This window comes from Dromaius novaehollandiae, chromosome 3 (genome assembly GCF_036370855.1).
Source record: "Dromaius novaehollandiae isolate bDroNov1 chromosome 3, bDroNov1.hap1, whole genome shotgun sequence".
Classification (NCBI taxonomy): Eukaryota; Metazoa; Chordata; class Aves; order Casuariiformes; family Dromaiidae; genus Dromaius; species Dromaius novaehollandiae.
Window position 1 is genome coordinate 89635312 of NC_088100.1, and position 24280 is coordinate 89659591.

At 37.4% G+C, this 24280-nt stretch overlaps 2 protein-coding genes and 1 long non-coding RNA gene across 3 annotated transcripts in view; 1 reads left to right on the forward strand and 2 right to left on the reverse strand.

Moving 5' to 3' along the window:
- On the reverse strand, nt 1–1296 carry LOC135327907 (uncharacterized). Its single transcript, XR_010388485.1, has 2 exons — nt 1161–1296; nt 1–729 (listed from the first exon to the last, which is right to left on the reverse strand). It is a non-coding gene; the product is annotated as an uncharacterized LOC135327907 (long non-coding RNA).
- SLC30A6 (solute carrier family 30 member 6) lies at nt 1113–22266 on the forward strand. The gene is made up of 14 exons (XM_026102551.2): nt 1113–1235; nt 4369–4455; nt 5164–5248; nt 6240–6282; nt 8849–8914; nt 9403–9483; nt 10552–10587; nt 11297–11391; nt 12267–12315; nt 14241–14360; nt 14646–14748; nt 15037–15084; nt 15683–15751; nt 17239–22266. The coding sequence occupies exons 1-14, from the start codon at nt 1233–1235 to the stop codon at nt 17734–17736; spliced, it is 1383 nt and encodes a 460-aa protein (XP_025958336.1). The 5' UTR covers nt 1113–1232; the 3' UTR covers nt 17737–22266.
- Nucleotides 22252–24280, reverse strand: part of QPCT (glutaminyl-peptide cyclotransferase) — a 15499-nt gene continuing 13470 nt past the window's right edge. Inside the window, exon 7 of the mRNA XM_026102552.2 lies at nt 22252–23998. Coding sequence (XP_025958337.1) covers nt 23853–23998 — 146 coding nt within the window. The 3' untranslated portion in view covers nt 22252–23852. The remainder of the gene's footprint in view (nt 23999–24280) is intronic.

Here is a 24280-nt window from a genome sequence, read left to right on the forward strand (position 1 = left end):
ACAATAGTCACAGTACCTTAAGCGTGGCTCTATATTTTTCTTCCATCAAAGCATGCCTTTTGCTTCATACCACCATACTCTCTAGATTTGAATTACTGTAGATAACTGGTGGACTTTTATGCTTTTTCAAGTGTTTTAACATAGCCAGAGCACCAAGAACAGTTCTCAGGTCACTCTTGTTTTAGCACACAAACAACTGACTACATTTTCAACAGCACAGTTCCTGCAGTTCTGAGAGCTACTGTATTTTATACAGCTTTCAATATTTTCCATATTGCTTGGAAAAAACATACACCTATATCTAATATATCAGTACAGAGGGAAATGGCTATGGCAGTACTGTCACTATTCTCTAGGTTTTATATGGAGGATTTAGCTATATTAGGAAGTGGTGAAACAAAGGTTTTCTTGTAGTAGGATATCCTGACTCCCAGTATGGCAGTCCTTCCTCTGAATTCTTACAGATATGGATAGTTGAAACGCAGAAATGCAGTGCAATTTTATCCAGTTTCATATGTACTGATCAAATACGGTGACATCATCATCACTAAGGAGGACTTTCGGGCTGAAATAGCTACAATAGACAGGCACTCTACAGCCAGTTTCCTCCCTTTTGCCTTCCTCTGGGTCGAGCTGGATGGCATTCAGGCAACTAAACTGGCTGAAGCAGCTGTGGGCTTTGGCTTCCTGCGATGGTGAGCTGGTGTGAGCGGAAGGAGGAGCGAGGGGCTAGAAGGGAGGAAAAGGAGGGAGCTCAGCTAAAACCCAGAAACGCAAGAGGCAGTTGAGCATCCCGTGCTTTCTCCCAGCCCTGGTGCTTGCGGATCCCTTCCCTCAGCCGACTTAACGGCCCCGTTCCATTTTTTTTTCTGCATTTCTCTACCGGGGAATGGGGTTCAGCCACCCCGCTGAGCCCTCCTTCCCGCCGCCGGGAGCGGGGCTACAGCCGCAGGCCCGCCCGGTGCCGCTGACGGCCGCAGCGCAGAGCGAGCCCGACCCGACAGCGGCCGACGGCGGCCCCTTCAGCCGTCAGCCGAGACCCGCCCCCCAAGCCGTAACCGTCCCAGCGCGCGGACACCGCTCCGTTACTACGTCATGTTCTTCTTCCCCCCCCCAGTGGAACAGCCCGCACATGTGTGGTTTAAGGCCCCGTCTGTTACCATAGCAACGGAAGGCCCTCCCCGCCTCTTCCGGCTTCGCATGGCGCCGTCTTTTCCGGTGCGGGGAGTAATATGGTGCGTTGCTTCTATCTGGGCGATGGGTGGGAGGCCGGGCCGGGCCGGGCCGGGCGCCCCCAGCCTGGCACCAGCATGGCCGGAGACGCGGGGCGTACGGAGTCCCCGGCGCGAACTCCTGTCCCGCGGTGACGTGTGGGCGGGGGAAGGGGCGCCTCCTCTCCCCCCCGGCGGCGCGTGCCGCGTGCCTAGCGCCCGCGAGCCGTTACCCCGCGCGCCTGCGGAGCCGTTACGAGCGGTGCCTCGGCGTGGGGGAGGGCGGGGATGCTTGGCGCAGTACTTCCTCCTGCCCTGGCTCCGCGGGCCTCGAGGTTTCCCCCGTCGCTCCCCCGGGGCAGGCGTGTGCTGAGCAGCAAATAAGTGGCTCTGAAGGCAGGCGCTGAGCTGACAGCGAGGATGTGGTGGGTGGTTGGTGTCCCGTGGGGGTCTTCGGTGTGTGACAGGAAGTTCTCGGTGCTGGCTTCTTATTAGGGGAGTCCTCTTCCATGTGCCTTCTGGGATGGGGAAGACGGACCCACTGCTGGGGTCGCAGCACTAGGCTGTATGTTTTCTCTAGCAGGTGTTCAGCCAGGCCAGTTGTACGGTGCTGCTACTGCTTTTGGCTCAAGAGCATAGACCATCTCTTTAGGCAGCATCTTCTTTTGTTTTTTGAAGGCTGGCGATTTTCTTGTCAGGTATGTTCTGCACTTTCACCAGAGAATAGTAAGTGCAGAAGCTTTCAAGAGGGAGCATACTTTGTTCCACCAACTAATCTGACAATGGCAAAACCTTAAGGGTTCAAACTAAGCTGTTTTTGAAGCTAATTATTTTATTTATAGATGGCTGCAAGGGCTGTTTTTTTCCCCTCTATAAGACTTGTCACATTTATTGCTGAGTAGGTTACTGCTTTTTCAATGTGATGAGAAAAGCAGTGGTCATTCTGCTGAAGGTATATCTTGACCAAATGCTATGCTGCAGCCTTGTGATTAATGGTAATTAGTTTGAGTCTCAGAAATTTTTCATTCAACACCAAATCAGTTAGGGAACTGAAATTCACATCAGGACAAGCAGCTCTTACTGGCCCTGCTCTGATGCGGCAGTCAAAATATAGGACTAGTACTCAATTCTGGTACATATGGCTGTGTTCCTAAGGAAAAATCATTCTCCTGGCAATGGGCACCATGCATGCCTGTTCAGCTGGATGTCTCAACTTTCCTCTTTTGTGCTGAGTGCAGATAAATTGACATTGGTGCCAGTAACAGCCACTGTCACCTATTGACACTGATGAAGCAGATGCTCATGTTCCTTTTATTTACTTTACAACTATTCTAGCACTACATGGGGCCCTTCAGCGGGTCCCAGTTGAAAAACAGGTTAGCTGCCCTCCTCCTTAACACCAAGGTGTTCCTCTGTATTGTGTAGCCAGAAAATTAAGATTTGGGGGAACTTTAATGTCAAAGTCGAACATCTACTGAATTAGTAGTTCTGTGTCTGTGTGGAGGGTTCTTGTCTGTGGTACAGAATTCCACTGTGTAGATTTTCATAGCTTTTACACATGGCATCCTTTATATAAAGAAGGATGTGTGCCACAATGCAGTTAGGCAGTGGACGTAGTGCTAACAACATGGGAAAGTGCTGAGTGCTAAGGTGATGCAGCAAGCGGGCAGTCCACTGGCTGTTAGAAAGCCTTTCCTAAGTGTTCTATCATCCTGTCTGTCATTACTGAGAAAAACATCGTTATGCAATGCTTTGCCAGCAAAGAAAACAATACAAATCTATTGCCTGAGAGGAAGCTAAACTTGAGATTTATAGTACTGCTTTCTTAATTCATGGCACTGAAGCAAACTGCATTTCTGCAGATTTTAAGAGTGGTATGGAATACAGCTATGCTCACCCATGTTACCCATAAATTGGGTGAATCTGTTTTAATATCTAGCCTATCAGTATGTCTTTTCATCTTCTGATTGCAGTTACACATGTGATAGCTTGGATTCAAACCTTATTTCATCCAGCCCTGAAATCAATGCATATGAGAGACCATGAATTTCCACTGCAAATCAGAAGGGCTTTTCAGGTGGAAAGCTCATTTCTTTTTGATTAGGGGAGGATGGAGGACAGCCAATGAGCAATTTAGGCACTCTAGGGAGTGGGAGCAAGTGGTAAGGTTCATTCATTTTTCTGGTAGTCTGCTTCCTGTCAGTCTCTTTCAGGAGAGCCCCCTCATGCTGAGCAGCTGCAGACATGCTCTCCCCTGATTCCCCAGGAGAGTGCTCATCTGCATGTCATTGAAAATTTTTTTTTTTGGGGGGGGGTGCACCTATGATGACAACATCTGATGTGCACATTTAGGTTAAGCCATGACCAGGATTGTTTGCATGCTTCATCATGTGACTGGCCTTGTGTCCACCACATCACAGATGCATTGTTTTTATTTTTCTGATGGGTTCTCATCAGCCATCTGATGCAGAAGGTGTCAGGATACATGGTCCTTTGATATGGCCATGATATATACTTGCCCTGGTTGAGATGTTGGGTATTGTTCCTCACAAGTAGGTTAAGTGTGCATAATTCTTTTTTTATCTACTTCAGTTCATATTGATTGCCATTGGAAATAGTTGATTTTGAAAACTTTACTGTGTGTTTAAGTTAATCTTTAAGAAGTTAATCTTTAAGTAGTTAGGTTTACGAACCTTTTTTATCTTTTTGCTAACTACGGTTTAGTATTTTCCTGTTTAATAAGCAAGCTGGCTTTAGGTGGGAAGTGTGTTTTAATAAGGAAAAAATATTTGTATTTTGAGAACATCTACAGTTGTTTTATTTAAATAAAAGTAAGAAAGCTCTTTAAATGGGGTTTGGTGTGCTTTTCAGCAAGCTTGAAATCCAGTTTGTATCTAAATGCAGTTTGATGCCAAACCTAAGTAAAAAGGCTGTTAATGTCATTCCTTGTTTTCCAATATAATAAATGTATAACATGGTTATCAAACAGTATTGCTGAATTTAATGTGTACAGGCTATCACTGGCTAACTGCATCAGAGAGTCTGAGTATTTCTTTGTGAATATTGATTAAAAATGTAAATGAGGGTTTCCTTTTTGCAGATATAAACTATAGTTTAAGGAAAATATTTAATTATGCTTGAATTTAATTTTTTTAAGGGGACAATACACCTGTTCCGCAAATCACAGAGATCGTTGGTTGGAAAGTTAACACATGAATTTAGGTTGGTTGCAGCAGATAGAAGGGTAAGTAGTGTGGGCCGGAATGGATAGAACCTGTATGAGTATTAGTGCTCTGAATTATAGTGGTACTGTTGTACTGTACTTTCAACTTTAGCTGCCTTTTTTTTTTGATTGGATTTGTGGAAAAATAAGTACTTCTTCACCAATATGTGGTTCTTTACTTTTTGATTCTTGGTGCCTATCACTCAATTTCAAATCAAATATGATATAATCAACAAACACCATGGAACAGGTATAACATACTTGGCAGGTAAAGCTTTATACAAGTCTCACTTGTTTCATTTGGAGACAGGTTTGGTCTTTACTATTCTGTGTTTCTGAGACTAATGAATCTGAGACTAATGCTGGATGTTACAATAGCTTGTAGATTGTATTTATTGAATTAGAAATTTGGGTGTTTTTGAAAAGCTGTTGTTCTGTTTTGAATGAGTATGATGAAAAGTCATGTGTTTCATTTGTTATAACAGATTACTTGTTGTTGGTGAATAGATAGTTTTAAGCACAACATAAAATCAGTTTTGGGACAATTCATACAGTTAAAAATGGGATGTGGGGTTGTTTTGAAATGAGTTGTACATTTTGGGGGAAGGAGAAGCCAGTTCTACTTGCATGTTGAAATACTGCAGCATTGTTTTTTAAAATCAGATAGGTATATTGTTGACTTATAACTTTTTTGCAAGATGTAAAATGCATATTTATTCTCATCAACAGTCCTGGAAGATCCTGCTGTTTGGTGCTATAAATTTAATATGTATTGGCTTCCTGCTGATGTGGTGCAGCTCTACAAACAGCATAGGTAGGTGGCTTTCTTACAATGAAACTATGACTGACTACCTTGTGTTTCTTAGCTCGTGAAGTTCCAGCAAAGTTCTTCGCATAACGGAGTTAGGCGGCTGCACTGCCAGGTTTCAAACGTGCCTTCGTTTGAGGTGCCCCACAGTCAGTTTAAGAGAATTTCTCTTGGGAAAGGTGTAGAAGTGTATGTGTGGGTGAAAGTCCTTCAAAGTTTGCAATGTTTACCAGATCTTTTGGCTGGTTTTCTCCCTCCTGTACTCTCTTTATCTTTAAGACTGCACAAAGGAAGGTGTAGGCTAGTCCTTCAATCTGTTGATGTTATGAAATAGTAACCGTGGCATATAGAGAGCCTCACCTGCAGTTGAATGGAGGCATTTGTAGTGTGGCAAAAGACTTCTGAAGTTCCAACAGTGCCCCTTTTTAGTATTTTCTTTATGTCGTACCTTTGTATAGGAGTCCCAAGATGCTTCGCATCATATGTACTTAAGGTAGAATGCCCTATATTTTTAGTCTGTAGTACAGGTTTTCTTGCAGTTTCAATCTGGGAGGGAGAAGCAGAACAAGTAAAAATTCCATTGAGCCTATTTTTCACTACAGTAATGCAGATAGGAGAGATCTTTTGCTTTAGTGGAGGATGTGTTACAAGATCTCCTGACTTTCCTGTGTTTAAATTCTACCAAGAGCTATTTATTCTTGGTAGCTTAGTGCTGTATGTAGTTGGGCACTATTACATGGTTTAATAGCATTAGGATTGTCATAATCAGCCTGCTTATGGAATGAAATATTGGTGTGTATAGGACATTTATATTGGTGTATTTAGGACATTCATACTGCATACCCATATGAAAGACAAAGATCTGCTTCATCAGCACAGAGAATTTATGCAGGTAGAAAATGGTAAAGAGCTGCACAAGAGGGACTTAATATGATTTTTTGATGCAGAAGCTGCTTGTATTCTGTTACGTTAAGTTTTAATATTTGCTTTTTTACAGCTTTAACTGCTTACACTTATTTGACAATCTTTGATCTTTTCAGGTGAGATTTTTTTCCATTTAATCTAACAGTTAATTTATGCCTATCTTTTTGTATTTCATATTTAAAATATACATACACATATAAATGCATGCCATTTAGAGTGATCGGTGATGAAACATTAACTGGTTTAGATACAGTTTAAATGAGTACAAATTGTATATGAATGTATTGTATATTGTGTATGAGTATGAAATAAGGAGATGATGAGAAACACCATAGCTGTACTGAGAATAATTAGTAACAAATTGATTCAGTCATAGGTTTCCATATGTAGATGCCAAACAACATAAACCAGAATCTAGCATCAAAAGGTTATCTGATGGTTCAGTCAAAACAGCATTAGGGAATGCTGCAGTCATTGGTTCTGGAGTCTCCTTAGTTTTAGCTTGAGGAAACAAAGATCCTATTTCTATTTTGAAACATTTCAAGAGCTAGATGCCACACACTCTCCCAGTGCGGTCACTAGAACAGAATCTGTATATAAGCATTGTCAGCTATTGTCTGTTTTGACCAGTTTCCAAAGACTAAAACTGTAATTTTCCTTCTAATTGAAAGATATTTTTAGTATTTTTTCCCATTTCCTAAGGAAATACTAAATATTATTTTAAAGTATGAAAATACTAGAGGATTTTGATAAGATTGGTCATACAGACATGAAATATATTCATGTCTCCTGTAAAATGTAGGTCAGTAGCAGTGATTGGAAAACAAGCTGTGGTATGTAATGGTCCAAACAGAGTTTGCAGATAGCTGATCCATACTTCTTGTAAATATTATAAGTTAGCCAGCTAGTGAGCAAGATAATGGAATTTAATCACTAAGGAATACATGAGTTTTATGCAGTTTATCTGACTGATAGTAAAGCATTTATAGATTACAGCAGCACACATGAAGAAAAGAAAATGAGTGGTTGATATAGGGACAAAAATATGCCAAGCTTGATTTGAGACTGAATTAGAATTGTGATACACCTTTAATAAATTAATTATTATTTCTTTTAGAATTTCTGCTCTTGTTAAGTTTTGTCATCTTAACTCAAAATATCTTTTTCATCTTGGGAAGAGTTTTAACATTTTGCCTCATATCATGTAGAATATTGTTTTTTTAATTTTAGGACAGGATAAAATAGCCTGAATATTGATGTACTCCATTAATACAGGATGGACTAGAAGATTATTCTAACTCACAGCAGGTTTTGTAAAAGGTTTTAACTTGCTCTAAGGGTGAACAATGCTCAGTGATTTGAATGTGAGCAATATTATTTCCTCTACTTTTGCTTGTACTTCAAGCAGCCGTTGGTCAAGTTGTGAAGATGTGATTGTTAGCCTGCTGTGGGGATGAATTCTTGATCCACTCTGATTTAACACTTTAATTAAGAAAAGGCTGCATAGAGTCAGAGGTGGCACTGGTTTGGGGTGGGTACCAATAAAAGAAGGGGGTCAGTAGAGGATAAATAGTCACAGGAAATAAGATTCATCCTTGAAAAATTCAGACTAATACCTCAGCGATAAAATAATTTGAATCTCAGACATTTGGTATGAGGGAGAAGCTTGGAAAGAAAATAGCAAAAGAGACCAGTGGCTGTCAGTTGATGGCCAGTTAGATTATAACTTTGTGTGGCTGAATACAGCCAAAAAAGCAAATCCATTTTGGCCATGTATGTAGACATATCACACTGTGGAAAGGAAACATAATACTTAGCATTGCCTGAGACTTATTCAAGAATGATAAATTTAATGCATGGTATATCCCTAAACGAAGAGTTTAATAGAAGGCTTTCTTTGCTTTTTCACTGAGGTGCGAAGAAAGTGGCACAAAGGGGACAGTCCTGTTGCCCTGCTTACCATATTCCTTCTCATTTAATGGTCTGCCTTAGGTTATAGTATTTCTAGGTTTGTTATACAGATCATAAAACACATGCAAGAAGAGCATTTACTGGGAGTGTATTCTGTTAATTTCATAGGCTTTTGTTTGCTTTGTGCTCTTCATTAGTATGTGTGGTATCAGACAGTATTAAAAGGGCGTTCTCAAACCACCTTTCTGCCTTTAGTCAGGTTTTGGGGTACGTCGTCTCATGTTCTCCAGTTCCATTTCAGAGGAATTTATGAAGTACATACAGATGAAACACTAGCTGCTGTTTCATATCAGAACTTCAACAGAAAAATGCATTGCATTCAGGATTATGATAACCTTAATTTAGTCTGACTGATGTTCCATATTGAAGAAGGTTGATGGTAGCCCTCATAAGTACAGCACACTATAAGTATGGCATAAAAGTGTCTCGTAATACAAAGAATTAGGCTGACTACCATTCCACTAAAACTGACTTGCTGCCCACTTTATGGGGACAGCAGAGACCTCATCGTGTAATCTCGACTTTGTTGCCAAACATTCTTTTCTGGGTTTGTCAGAACCTTCCTTATGATAATGATGGAAGGGTTGAGTTCATGGTAAGATATTATATTCAGACATTCAGTTCTGATGGCTGAAACGTATGTTTGTAGATCACCTAGTTTGTAAAGGCTGCAGTTGTTCATCATAACACAGTTCTCCCCTTTTATTTCAGTTTGGTAACGTGTCTAATAAGCTACTGGGTGATGATGAAGAAACCCAGTCCAGTCTATTCATTTGGGTAAGTAGATTCAGTGTTGTTTGGTAATACAAGGTTTGATATGTTGTTGAATGTCATTATCTGTATCACATAATTGTCATGACTAACAATCTGTATGTAAAAGAGTGCCTTAAAATTAAGGAGACCCAAGATTGATGCTGTAAAGAAAAGGTATAGAAAAGAGGAGGAGAAGAAAGGTAAGGGAGAGTAAAAAGAATGAGAAATGCTTAATTTTAAGCTGGAAAAAAGAATTAAGAAATGCTTAATTTTAAGCTTCAAATTATAGTCTGTCTTCTTTCAGAAATGACTTGTTTGTGATAAATGGAGTGTCGCCTTCAAGGAAGGTGGAAATTGTGACTTTTCCCTAAAACTTCTGGGTTTTTTCCATTTATCTTCACTTGAAAGAATTAGAAATACTAGGTCTATCCTGCTTGTTCCTGAATAGACCAAAATGCATTTGATGCATTGTTTGATGTTCAGTGTTTCTAAACTTAATTCTTAAATTTCAGGTTTGAGAGATTTGAAGTTCTAGCTGTTTTTGCTTCTACGGTTCTGGCACAGCTTGGTGCTCTTTTTATACTAAAAGAAAGGTAGGGATATGTACTGTTTTCTTAGATTTTTGTTATATAAGAAGATATCCCTGGTTGAGGAAAAGCCTATGCATTCTAAATATGCTATTTTGAGTGAGATATTTTTAGAAATAACTTCAGTTGTTTTTTTTTTAATATTGCTGAAACCTTTTGCTATTTTATATTGATTACAATATAATTAGATCTGTGATACAATGAATAGGAAATTGGTAAACAGTTCTAAAAAAATCACGTTTTCCAGACACTATGCTGGGAATTTGATTAAACATGTTTCACTATGCATCTTGGCTTTTTAGCTTAATTGATAAAGAAAATACTTTTGCAGTTCTTTGTTTTTTACTTCATGAAGTAAAGCAGTTTCGTAGCGTTATATTAAGGAGCTTTAAAAAAATAAAAAGGCTTTTGTTAAAACATCTAGAATTTAAAACTGGGGAAGCCTCCTTTCAATTTTGTCTTCAGGGGCTCTATTTTCTCTGTAAAGGGCTATGCTAACAACTGAAGAATGTTTACTAGAGACTGATCCATTGCAAATCACTGACAATACACTGGACTGATTTTTAGTAATGAGGCATTATCAAAATTAGTTGCAACTTCCGAGTTTTCTATCATTAGTTTCCTGAAAGTTATCCTAGATTTTTTTCTGTTACAGCTGAAGCTTAATTCTTATTGTACTGTGGAAAAAAAAGTGCATCTCTACTGTAATATCCAACATCTACTTTTGTTGGCCTTGCTTAGTAAGAGGCTGTAACACAGATTTCAAACTTAGTTTGTTGCAGTTAACGACACTGGTGGTGGCAGTAGCAGTATTTTCTGGCATGTTCATTTACAAACATCTTCTGATTGTCTAGGCAGCGTTCATGATATCTAATACCTATGTGGCACAGTGTGGAAACAGCTGGAAAATCTAGATTACATCCTGCTTCATTTCAGTGTTAAATTTTTTCATCATTTATAAATACTGCTATGCTTATTTAAACAATTTATTTTAGCATCTGTAAGTTTTTTGCAGCACTGTATCTCTCAGCTTTTCTTTATGAATGTCAGCTAATTTTCAATTATTTTTTGTAGTGCAGAGCGGTTTCTGGAACAACCTGAAATACACACGTAAGAAATTATTTTGACATGTAAAATTATAGGTTTTTCAATGTCTCTGTGTTTCTAATTCTTAATCTAGCATGTATTATTTATGACAAGTTCATTCAGTGCCAAGCTGGTTTTGATACCTTACTATTTGTTTTAAACTGTGTGCAAGCTATATGGTAAACAACATTTTTTAAGGTACAATTGAAGTGTAATCCACATATTCCCATAAATAATAATGTTTTAATTATATATTGCTGGTTTTGATAATTTATTTACTGGTAATTTTGGTAATTTATTTACTCTTATTTCTTATGTTTTAATGTGGTTTCTGGAGGACATGAGGCATTTGCTGTCTGTAAGTTTCTGTCCTCCTATAATCTGACAACAGTTGGGACATCCTAAAGATAGTAAGTTATGGGTTTTTTTGACAGTTGGAGCCTGGGTAGAGAAGAGAAAGCCAACTTAGTGCTCACGCTGTAGGAAAGGCTCCAGTGCGAGCTCACCAGTTTCTTCCATAGGAAACTAGGCTTCATGAGTTCTACTGCTGAGGGAACAATAGGTTTATATCTTCAAAGGACAAACTTTGTATACATACATTTAACTGAGCACTGTTTCTCAACTTAGCATTATGAAGATACCCAGTAAAGTATTTTGTTAATAGTAACTCCAGCTTTATTTCATGTATTGTGATGCTAATGAGATGAAGATGCATCTTTCTTTTCCTCCTTAGAGGGCGGCTGCTGGTTGGTACTTTTGTGGCTCTCTTTTTCAACTTATTCACAATGCTTTCTATTAGGAATAAGCCTTTTGCTTATGTCTCTGAAGGTATGTGATAAATTAATCTATGACAAGAATTGAGAAAAAGTTTTAGTGTTACCTATTCTTATCAAGGTGTAACTTGTCTGCTAACTTTCTTAACTGGCAGGTATATATTACTATTATCTCCGTGGATATAACCTAAAGCAGCTTAGAATTGTCTTCCAAATTTCTTCTCTAGTTTGTTTTTAGGGCTCTCTCAAAGTAGTCCATAGTCATTAATATGATAAACTGAGTTATCATTTTAATGATAGAGTATCCTTTATTTTCTATCTTTTGTATTCAGCCAGTGAAGATCATCTTACATGTGATCAGAACTTTAAAGACATGTTGTTATAGTTTTATTATTTGTTAAAAGAAACAAGCAAACGTAATAATCCTTCTTTATAGCACTTTGCCTGGGACTTTCTCCACGGTGAAGTAGATTTGCAGTCATTCTCGCTAACTGTTGGGGAAGCATTGAACAGTGTGAACACTTATAAATTGAGAAGTATTCTTTTTCATGGTTTTTCATGTATTTTGCCATACATCTACTTCATTTTGGTGAATATAGTTTTGTTTAAATTGTTTATAGTTATAATTAGAATACATAAACTTATATATAATGTTATATAATTAATAAATTCTATATAATACAATATAAATGTAAACATCTGTTTATAATCTGCAATTATATTTGTATTTATTCAGTTCAGATATAATATGGGGCAAAAGTATTTTACTTACTAATTGCCTGGAAAAGTCAGACTTTCTGTTTTTTCAAGTGACAGTGAATCTGTTGAGAGACATTTATTCATTCGCAATGTACTGGGTTCTTACCTTGAAGTGAAACTTCAAGGGTATATTAAAGCTTTACTCAGTGGTTTTATTACCTTCTTTTGCAGCTGCCAGCACAAGTTGGCTTCAGGAGCATGTTGCAGATCTTAGTAGAAGGTAAAGCTTCACAATGTTTTTCAAAATTGCTAACTTCTGGAAAGCAATGGATGTTTTGTGCATAATAGCATTTTAGAACAGGTACTGAGACACAAATTGCTAGGTATTTTAGCTCTTTTAAAATAGCTTTATTTATTTTAGATCCAATATATGGATTCTAGCCAAAACAGTGTGTCTCTTATTTCCCATATGTATCAGTCTAATAGAAATACATCTTTCTACGTAACTTTCCTTTTGAATGCGTTCAGTACATTGTATGTAATTCTTCTTGGATGAGGCTGAGATAAACTAGCTTTGTTTTGTACAGACTGGAATTGCATTTCCCAACAACTGTTGCCTGCGTGAGCAATGTGTTTTCTAGTAATTTGTGTTTCGTTACTTGTAAGCAACTAGGATGGTTTCCATTTAAATACAATATGTGAAATACAGTGCTCACTTAAGCATTACTATGGAAACCCCTCACCAGTCCAGTAGGGAAGTGGAAAGCTTGCGTCTTCCAGGGACTGAAGCACTGTTTGTCACTCATCTTACCTGTTAATTCTCTTGCTTGTACTGAATAGCTGAATGCTAGATGACATCATTTACAAATATTTTTGTCAGATACTGGACATGTTTATTTTGGCCCATATAGGTCCTTCTGAGTAATTATGCTCTCACTGTGAAAATAAGAATGTTAACTTTTGCAGCAGACTAAGTGTGCTGCAGAGACCATCTGTTTCTGAGTTGTAGTTGTGCATATGGTTGAGGAAAGCAGAAAACGCTGATGTGTTAAATGTAAAAGAACTGATTTTATAAGACTGGTGAAAATCATCAGACCCACATTCTGCAAAACACAGCTTTGGAACAGTATCAATAGGACTGCTTGAGTACCCGGAGTTTCAGTTTAGAAAAACATGGATAGTAATCACAGAAAATAGCAGAGTTTTTCTTTAACGGTGTGGTAATACAGTGTCATGGGCAAAACCACAGAAGGATAGCTTGACAGACTTCAAGATCAAGTGTCTAGGATTACTAGGTTTTGAAATAACCTGTATACGCTTACACCAACAATTAAAAAAACCATTTTATTAAATCCAATTAACACTTATTTATACAGCTATTTCAAATGTGTTCTATGAACTGATACAGTTCACAAAATAACTGCACCCCTATATAATGATTTTAAGTAAAATTCTTACAGGAGTGGATCAGCACACTATGTCCCACATTGGTTGGCTCCAAACAGAGGAACAAAGAATTTCATTTTGCCTTTTCCTCCAGATTTTGCAATACATGACATGTGCTTATGTTCACTGGGAAGTGCAGAAACCCTTTTCTCTCTTCATACTGTAGAGCGTTAAAGAACTGATATCTGTTTTCTGTCATGGGTTTTTTGGTCTTGTCTTATTCACACAGCTGGTTTCCCCCCACTTTTCAGACTTGCATGTTTCTCCATGAATTAGCTCTGAGTTTAGCACATTTTTGAACACCAGTAAGGCAGACGGATTGAAGACTAGTAGTACACAACCCCCTTAGAATCATATATAAGTAATAGCAATATCTGAAATGATAAAGTATATATGTTGTATACAGTTGACACAGCTGGGTCTGTCACTAAAAAAAAGATGTACCAAAAGTGTATTAACTTTATTATAGTATACCTTTGTAAATGTGAAGATAGACTTAAATATAAGATGCAAGAGCCAAGTTTTGTTTTCAGATATGAGAGAGAATGTGACATGGCTCTAAACGTGATTATTTTTGCTGGCATCAGACTATTGAAAAACTTTGAGCAGAATTATAAGAGCTTTAACAGTGCAGAGATACCGCTTGCAGAGACTGCAAGGTGTCGTTGGAGTCAAATGTTAAAATAATGGGTGTAACTCTTGGGTTTTGCAGTAATACTGAGCAGCCAGCTGACAACTGCTTGTTTTGTTTTGTTGCAGTATTTGTGGAATTATCCCAGGATTGAGTAGCATCTTTCTGCCACGAATGAACCCTTTTGTCTTGATTGATATTGCTGGAGCTCTAGCCCTTTGCATTACGTATATGCTAATTGAAATTAAGTACGTATAGTTGTTTAATAAAAATAATCCTTTTTATACCTAATTTATGGGAAATTGCTTTTTTTTTTTTACTACAAGAAGTGGTCTCGTCAAAAGCTGAATTTCATGTGTAAGGGATTGTAACTGTGTGAATATACTTGGCTTTTTACAAAGATGTATAGTTCTGATAAGTGTGTGATATTGTGTATGTGGTTATCATTTCAAAGAATGAAAAAATTCAAATGAAAATTCTTATGCCTTTCAAATACTTAAATACCTGTTTTTCTTTAAAATTGCTCTTTCTAGCAATTACTTTGCTGTAGACACAGCCTCTGCTATAGCAATTGCTTTGATGACATTTGGTACCATGTATCCCATGAGTGTCTACAGTGGTAAAGTACTACTTCAGGTAAGGCAGTGTCACAAAAATAAGTATTTTGTGGCTTCAGTTTTGTTAAATATCCTTATTTTTAAAAATCCATTATTGAACATTTGAATGGGAAGGGTTCCAAGAGGGTTTTATGATGAGGTGCTAAAGGAATTTTAAGTGCAATACAAGTATATATCATGGAGTCATAATAATTTTATTGTGCCATGCCATTGATTTCATATAGATAGACCAGACTTATATGCTTTTCTATTTAAAACAGGGCCAGTTAATCTTTATTGTAACACATTTTTTTTGTTTGTTTTTAAGACAACCCCACCTCATGTGATTGGCCAGTTAGATAAACTTCTTAGAGAGGTGAGTCAGCGTGTAACACATAACACAGTGCATGCAGCTAACACTAAGTAAGCATAGAGGAACCTGAGGAGTTTTCTTAAGTTCAAAAAGGTTGCTGAAGAATTCTATTTTATTTTTTATTGCATGTAGAAAATATGAAGCTTATTATCTAAGATGAACAGTGTCATTCAGATATCTGGAAAAGACTTAAAGTGGTACAGGTTGTTATTTTGCCCCCCCCCCCCCCCCTTTTATTTTTAAACTAAAGTTGAGCTGCTGTTGAAGAGATTTACAAAAGTGAGTGGGAGGGGGAAGAAGGAGTAAAGAAGGCTGTTCATATATAGTATATCAAGTTGAGAAAATATTGCAAATTGACAGCAGAAATCCTGAGTTACTTAAAAACAAATTCCTTTTTTTGGTGAAATTGCATGTTTACAGGTAGCAAAAATACAACAGATACATATTAGAGGCAACAGACTCGGTCCATTCTGCATTCTGGTAGCATTTTCTTTGACTCAGAATGCTATTATTCAACTGCATGAAAATGTACATTTCTAGAAAGGTATAAAACAATCTTTCTATTTATTTTTATATTGCTGGATGTTTGTGTAAAAATTAGGTTTCAACTTTGGATGGTGTCTTAGAAGTTCGAAATGAGCATTTCTGGACATTAGGTTTTGGTGCTTTGGTGAGTTATGTTTTTGTGTTTTCAGCCTTCAAAAAGAAGCATCAGTTATTACTTTTAATTTTTGATTTAAATAAAATATTTCTTCTGCATTAAAGAAATGTAAAAATTTGGATAAAATTAATACTGAGTCCTTTCTTGTGATTTATTGAAAAACTTTCCTCTTACCCTCCATGTTTTTTAAAGTTTTGTTATTGGTTAATATTGTTCATTTCTATTGAGCTTTTGATTAAAGAATGCATTTTGAAACCTTAGAATTTCTTTTGTATTTTGGTAGTGATGAAATCCCCAAACAATAGCAAGGAAATTCTTCAAAAGGTGTATTAGTGTAAATTGTTTCTGAGGAGGAAAAAAGAAAAAAAGTAAACCTTAAGGTACCAAAGGTAAAAGAGGCCTGCAGTAGAATCATATATTTTTAGCAGTTACCAAAAAAACAACTACAGTTGTAACCTGGTATTCTAGAAGGTGGAAAAAAATGAAAGTTTTATAATGTAGAGTGATCATACAGAACTGAGTTATTCCTGAGTTGATGCAGGTACATCATGACAGCTAGAGGATTAAGACTGTTAGGACTTTTCTCCACTCTTGGATTCTTCCAGTGTGCTACCCTTTGAAAAAAGTTATAGGCTCTTTTGACGTGCTGATGTGAAAATGGCCTTTATTTTACCATTTTATCACTCAAACTACTGGATCACAGTGTTGTTGGATTGATCACAGATAGTTAAAAGACTTCTGCATGCGTATTTGCCTACTGGCATCTTTCAGATTCTAGTGATAAGTACCTGAGACCTGGATATGATTACTGCTGCACTATCTGATATAAAAATTCCCTAAATGTCACAAGCTGTGAACCAAATTCTTCATTAAATATGAAACGAAAAAGCATCTGAGGGGTACAATTTTGTTTCTTGTCTGCAACAGTAGTTCCAAGTAAAAGAGAAAATGTTATTGAGAGGTAGGCAGGTACAGCCAGCAGCTGTGTGCACTTCCAAGAGAAACTCTCAGTCCGTGTTCCGTGAGCAGCAGCACCTCTGTTCTTGTTAATGGGTCCCGATTTGAGCTTATCTGCAGCGTGTGTTGTTTCCTGTCTGCACCAACAGCACAATGATGATACTTTTTCCTAAATTTAGAACATGGAGCTTGTGTGTGCTTTGTTTCTCTGCTGGGACTTTTTTTCCCCTAGTTGTTGACATTCCCTTTCTTGTCTTCACATGTTGTATTTTATACTTATTTTTGGTTTTAAGACTAAAACTTTTCCTGAATGACAATCTTGATGTGTTCATGAGAGGTCAACACATTAGAAAAGGTCAAAATGTAACCTAATTATAGAATTATTTAATACATGTTTCTCAATTTAGTCAGTAGTCTCCACTGAAAAAGGTCTTTCTTTGCCTAATTCTGTGCAGGATAACTTTGCTCTTCTTGAATGCATGTGGAGAGTCTTTACTGAAGGGACAGTTAACAGCCAACTTATTTTTATCATTTTCTAGGCTGGATCAGTACATGTCCGAATTCGGAGAGATGCAAATGAACAGATGGTACTTGCCCATGTCACTAATAGATTATACACGTTGGTCTCTACCTTGACTGTTCAGATTTTCAAAGATGATTGGATCAGACCTACCTTATCATCTGTGCCTATTGCAAACAATATGCTGAACCTTTCGGATCATCATATTATTCCAATGCCATCTTTGAAAGCTGCCGATAATTTGAATCCTGTCACATCTACTCCAGCCAAGCCTAGCAGTCCACCACCAGAATTTTCTTTTAATACACCTGGAAAAAATGTGAACCCAGTTATCCTTTTAAACACTCAGACAAGGCCCTACGGATTGGGCTTTAATCATGGATCTGCACCTTACAGCAGTGTATTCAATCAAGGATTTGGAATACCAGGAATGGGAGCAACTCAAGGATTCAGAACTGGTTTTACAAATGTCCCAGGCAGATACGGAACAAACACTTATGGTCAACCCCGACCATAATAAACACCGTTATTTATTGTACTGAGGGTATTGACTTAATTCTTTTATTACCCAATTTTTATAAACATTTGGAATGTCAGGGCATTCTAAATGGCTGGGAACAAGTGCATTGTTCATATTCATGAAATGGTTAAATTGCTTTTTTTTTTTCTTTTTTTTTTTTTTTCCTTTGCATCAGCAGTAGCCTGTGTAATTGCACACAGATTTTCAAGGTTTATGATACTTTACAGGTAGTTTTTATAGTGTGTCTGTTCCAGTTCAGCTCCCTGCCCCCCAAGAATGTATTGAAATACAGCACAACTGCATAAGAGTAAACTGGTAACTTGGGGGGGGGCTGGGGAGAGAATTGCTTACTGAATGATGATTAGTTAAGAGAATAGGGAGTTGCAGAAGTACACATCCCAGTTCTTAAAAATATTTTGATTGTTGTATAAATTCATATTTTGGCAAAGTTGCAATGAGTTTTTCCTGGATTGCAAAAATCCATCAATATTTGTATTATTGCCATTGTGAAAACAAACTGGCATTTCAGATTCTAATTAATTTTAAGAGAGCATGTTTTTACATTTTTTGTTGATGCTTTTATAGGAGCTCAGAGAGTTCAGCAACTATTTTCTAGTTGTAACTGTTCCATATTAGTCTCTGACTTTTTTTTTAGGTTTAATTGCAAAATTACTTAGCAATATACTGGGAAATAAAATATTTCAAATGTAAGATTTTACAAGCACCTCTTGCTTATGATTAACCCTATTGAAGATACAAAACAGATGTCTGTATTGTTTGTGAAGCCAGAATTTAATTTTTGACTATCGAAAGTATTCTTTGATTTGATTGTGGCTTTGTATTTTTCCTGTTTGTATTTTTCCTGTATTTTCAGGAAAAAAGACCCTGCTTATATGCCCAATTTATATCCAGAATACAAGTTGGTGATTGCTGAAATTGTTAGCATCAGCACTAGAGTGGTTAACTTTGGGGCACACTGGGAACAAGACTGCCTAACTTGTCTCTGCCATTGCATTATTATTCTATTGTACATCTACAAGGCTTTATTTCTTCTTCTTTTCTGAGAGAGCTGTTCCCTCTGACTGCTTTCTTTTTCTTCATTGCTCTGATGAAAAGGCCATTTAGAAATACTTTAATTTTTTCTCTCCTCCCCTGCAGTATGAATCTTTTAATTCCCTAAACAATACTTCCACTGCGTGTTCTTCTGCATCTTGGCTGTTTGGGAATGGGTTGCCCATTCTTACTGTTTCACTTGCAACTCAGGGTGCTATATATAGAATTCCACTTGTTAATTTGTATACAAAGTAAGTTTCTCCATCTGTCCAAAGTACTTAGGGAGCTGCAGTATCTCAGGGACTCCGCAGATACTAATATATTACGTGAAGTTAATGGATTCGATAGAGAGAAAAATCTTTTTCTCTTGTAGAACTGAGTTGGAAAAAACCCCCAGCCTTCGTGTGAATTTTCAAGATCTCTGATCTCTTCACACTGGCTGTGGAGCACTTCATTTCTCATGAGGATGTTGCTTTTCTGTTTATTTCTCCACTACCTGTGTTACTCACTCTGACATATGGAAGAGGGCTTCACTCTTGCAGACAAAGCAAGGTGGCATGCTGCATGACAGTGTCTCGCTGAGATCTTGTAGGCTGAGGGCAGTGTGCTGAGAACCACTGATACACAGTATACATAAGTTGCAAGGAAGGAGTCTAGTTCTGTACTTCATTTGCAGCAAAAATAATAGTGAGAGTGCTGTGTTAGAAAATGTAACAACCTGGGAAACTTGCATTAAAAATGATAGTGAACTTGCAAGTACTGGTGACATTCATCTGAAAGCAGCATTAGCTCAGTCACCACCTTTCATTATTCTGTGTGTAGTCAGTCTCCTACTAGATGTGCCCTTGCTGCATGGAAATTCACTGAAGCACAGAACACTTGAACAGATTATCTCTATGTCTCGGGTGCTGAGCTAGACTGCACTCTCTACAGTATCTTCAACACCTTGGAGTCGGCAGAATGTTTACCCTATACTACTCTTATGTGGCCTGAGAACTGTTCCTTTCTCCAGTTTCATAACCAAACATTTCCTTTCTTGTGATGTTTTAAATATATTGTATGATACTGATCACATGCCTACTTGTTTTTAGTAGAAAATTAAAGCTTCATTTTATTAAAAAATGAGGCTGATCTTTGATTTAAAAAGGGAGAAGGGAGAACAGAATCCCAGAATTCTGAGTGCAATATAATCACAAAATATTTTTTTGGAGTGATTGTTTACAATATATATATAATCTGCAGATGACAGAGATTGGAACAGCTTTTTAGCTGCTTTATTGTTATGAATATATTCAGACTATTTGTTGAATCAGCATAGAGTAAAATGTCTCCTTTTATATGAGGCAAATAAAATTAGTATGATCCTTAAAATGACAAGGAAAAAAGTTGTCATTTATGTGCAGGATTTTATAGTTATCTTTCTATATGTTGATGTTTAAATCATTCTCTCAGGTGATACTTCAATCTCCATAAGCAGATGTGCGAAACTTTAGAACTAAATGTTTTGCTGGGTCTGCTACCAGTCTAGACTGGGTTCTTGTGATAATTCTACCAAAAGGGTATTTACTGCATTTTTGTCTTTTCTAATTGTGTTTTACTTTTAGTGTTAGGTGGTCACAATCAGAATATTTGTTTGAAATGTGGTGAATAGGAACTGCTGATTTAAACTGTCTTTATTCATGGTGATCCAAAAGCTGTCCCAGCTAGAGGAAGAAGAGGGCTTGTCCTCACTGTCTTTTCTGTCTGCCAGAGGGTTCAGCGTTGTCAGTTCCTTAACCTATTCAAACTGTTTTCATAGGAAAGTGTCTGCTTGAGATGCAGGTAAATGCATCAAGTTTTAGAGAGTCTGATGGATGTGTACCATTAACAAGGTTTCTTGTGACAAAGTGATAATGTTGTTCAGTGTCTAGCAAACAGAGTTGTCCTGAGTGGGAGCTAGAGCTCTTACTGCAAAACAAATAATGATGTGGTATGTTTTTGTGGCAGCTTTATCTATTGAGTAATGGCTCTTGAGTTCATTTTGTTCTGCATTCCCTTCCCCCAGATAATAACCACTTACACCTTTAGGAGGACTCTGACATGCCAGTGACAGGGCTCCCAGGAACGGGAGATAGATTTGTAATTGACTGAGATGTGACAAATCCTATTCAAGGGGAAGACTTGTACAGCAGTCATCCTGATTTGTGTTAACTGCCGGATTCCATGAAATCCTTTTTTTCGATTTGTGTCCCCTGGTGCCACTATCCAACTGGGAAGGAGAAACTGTCCAGGGACAGGATCTTCAGTATAAAGATCACCTGTCTGAAATCTTAAGTGACTATCTGTACTCCGCGTATCCAGATCCCACAGATTTATATTAGTATTATGTATTAGTGGTATCCAGTGTTGAAACTGCCAGTGTAAGCGATTCCAGTCCAGGTCTTTTCACTTGTCATCTTTGGGTATTTATCAAATGACTAGACTTTCTCCTACCTGCTTTTTCTCCTTTGCAGTGAGGACCCATCCTGCACCGTGGTCTTCACTTAGTGGCTATTTTAGGTTTCCTCTGCTTGTTGTGGCTTAGATTCTCATTCCACAGGGTACATTTTCTTTCCAGCAGTTATTTTTTAAATGAAAGACAGGTCATTTCAATTGCTAAGATAATGACCCTCCACTTTTTGAAAAAATTACAGCCATGTGCCTCTTCAAGTAAACTCTTCCCAGGACTCAAGTGCAGCTAAGAGAGGGCATCTTTTTATGTACTTAAAGGATACCCCTTCATGTTTTGAGAACCACTGAGTATTATTATAGCAATCTATATCTCACTCCATTGAACTGAATAGACACAACTCAGGAGAGCTGCATGCTCAGACAGTGAAGAGTCTGTGGCAAAATTGGTATGTCAGACACTTGTTTTAAACCACGTGGTTAAATTATGATTTCAGCTAACTTTCACAGAGGTTTAAAAAAAAAAGAAAGAAAGAAAGAAAGAAAGGAGGCATTCCACAATTATAATAACCCTCTGATTCCCCCATTTCATAATGAAGCCTGTTTTAAGTAATTTTAAAATTCTTGCAGAACCAGAGTATCTAACAAATTCCACTGCAGTGCACTGTGCAAATACCTAATGCATTTTTTCAGAGTATCTAACAAATTACGAAGCACCACAAAAGAGCTCACCTATAAAAACATAATTAGACACAAACTTGTTTAACATTTCTGTATATAGCCATTTTTTAGTCTTTTTTCTTCTTTATCTTTGTACCTTTCTTATCTTTTTTTGTTATCTTTTTCTCCTCATAGTGGGGCTCAGTAGAGATAGGTGCCTTATATTGGTCAGAGTAATCAGACTTCAGAAGATGATAATTTAAAATGTTATTCTCACAGGCAGCAATAGAGGAAAATATGATAGCAAATACTTCAAATAGCTTTGATTTAATTACATAAATGTACAGCAATATTTATCTGAAAATAAACATGTCTGTCCAATTTTTAGAGGCTTTTTTTATTGTGTTTTACTTTGGAATTTGCATGCAAAATGTCAAAATTACATGGAAAAATGACAAATGTAAAAGATGGGAAAACAAAAAGTGGCATTTCTGTTTGGTCTTGAGCAACAAAGAGACTGAGTTTCATTTTCAGGCTGTAATAGCACAGTTTTGTAAATTTGCATTGCTCTAAATATATTTCTCTATTGCAACTTTAAAATATGTATGTAAATATTTATCTGAGGCTCAGAAATCTTTGCTTTTAGCAAAGAGTAAAATACAGGCCAAATCTGACATGCTTACAACTCTATAGGTTATCTCCTTGTTAAATCTCTTTGCACAGGATAGAACTTTCTAATGGAAGAAGCTGTCTGAGCAGGAAATACTGACTTTTTTCTCTCATCAAATGCTCTTATTTTTTTTCTCCTCAGGAGAAACAATAATTCTATAGGTAGCTTTTGAATATTGTTCTCCTACCTACTTCTAGTAGTTGATTTCATTCTAGGCTAGATTTTTGCCACAGTATCATGCCGAATTTATTGAATAATTGCATTAGGGAATTTACAACCACAGGATTGTTAAAGTAATGAGTATCTTTTTCTGATATAGGCTGTGGCTGGTCTGTACTGTTAGGTGCTTAAACTGTTTCCTTGCTTCTTACTTTCTTGCTTATTTTAGTTTTGATAGCACTCCACCTTTAAAATCACATTTATATAAAACTAGTTTCTAAAATGATCACATTCATAGTATGATTACTTCTGATGTAATCTGTATTGCAAACAGCAGTTTTTGTTGTCTCTTTTGTGGGGGGATGTGTCAAATTGTGAATGATTCTCACATGAATGGATGGTGTGTGCTGGGCCATGTGCTCCCACACAGCACCTGCTCTTCCATTTATATCTCCTGTGTGTAGTCAAAGCATGGTGGAAATCCCCACATACCTTCCTGCTTGCATCACTTCCTCCTACTCTCCTCCAACAAAAAGTATCCAACAAAGGAGAGAAAGAAAACTGCTTTTGGGCAGTTTTATGGTGGCCTGCTATCTGCGGAGAGGAGCTCTTGCAGTACTCCTCTTAGGGGAATGAGGATGGGGAGTAGAGAGGATTACAAATTCCTTTTATGTGTCAGGAATTCTAGTGGCTATTTTTGCGATGAGGTGGTTCAGTTCAACCCAAAGCAGAGGTATGTTTTAATGTGAATTTTGCCTCTTATGATAATGTTCTCTAAATTTCTGTTGCTGACCAGTGGAAAAGTTGGTCACACCTTCTAAAAACTGTAGCTAAACACTGAAGTTGGGAGGCATTCCCTCTTGGGATCTTAATATGTGGCATATAAAACAGTGATAACAATGTGGAAAAACGCCATTTTCTTTTTTCTTTTTTCATAGGCAAGACATGGAAAGATCAAATTCTTTCCAGGCTGAAACTAATTCTTATTTAGTGGTATCTTTATATCAGAAAATTGAATCAATTTAGCAAGAGCTATTGCCATATTTTGCTTTGCTTTAGTGCTCTCCAATGCAATTTAAATAGCAAACTTGAAAGTGGGTAAACAGTGTTTAAAATAGCATATGATTTGTTGCCAGTGTACTTATCACAGATTGAGATATTCCAGTACAAACACTTGCAGAATTTTGCTGAGATTGTCGATAGTGGTTTTGTCAAGGTTTTCTTCTATGTCCTCCATAGTATGCCATACTTCAGGAAAAGGAGATGGAATCAGATGTAGGACTGGAACCCCTATGAGGAGAAAGTGAATTTGGAGGAAAAAAGTAGGATTTCTGGTAAGCAAATTAGTATGTTGCCCCGGACACCAGTGTCAGATAGCTGCTCAATACCCTTCCTTTATAGAGGAGTGTTTCACTGCAGTTTCCTTTCAGCTTTTTTTTTTTTTTTTTTTAAGCCTGTGATCGCAGCCCATCAGTTTCACTGTGTATTTCCTAAAATTCATATTCAATCCATCAAGTCCTTTTCTCTCTTTTTTTTTTTAAGACACCTGTAGCTAGTAGTTTGACTGTGATA

What these genes read in the sequence shown, in the direction of transcription:
- SLC30A6 (XM_026102551.2), top strand. An exon ending in GTTGCAGATCTTAGTAGAAG is followed by an intron (nt 12,316 to 14,240) that starts GTAAAGCTTCAC and finishes GTTTTGTTGCAG; the next exon opens with TATTTGTGGAATTATCCCAG. An exon ending in TATATGCTAATTGAAATTAA is followed by an intron (nt 14,361 to 14,645) that starts GTACGTATAGTT and finishes TGCTCTTTCTAG; the next exon opens with CAATTACTTTGCTGTAGACA.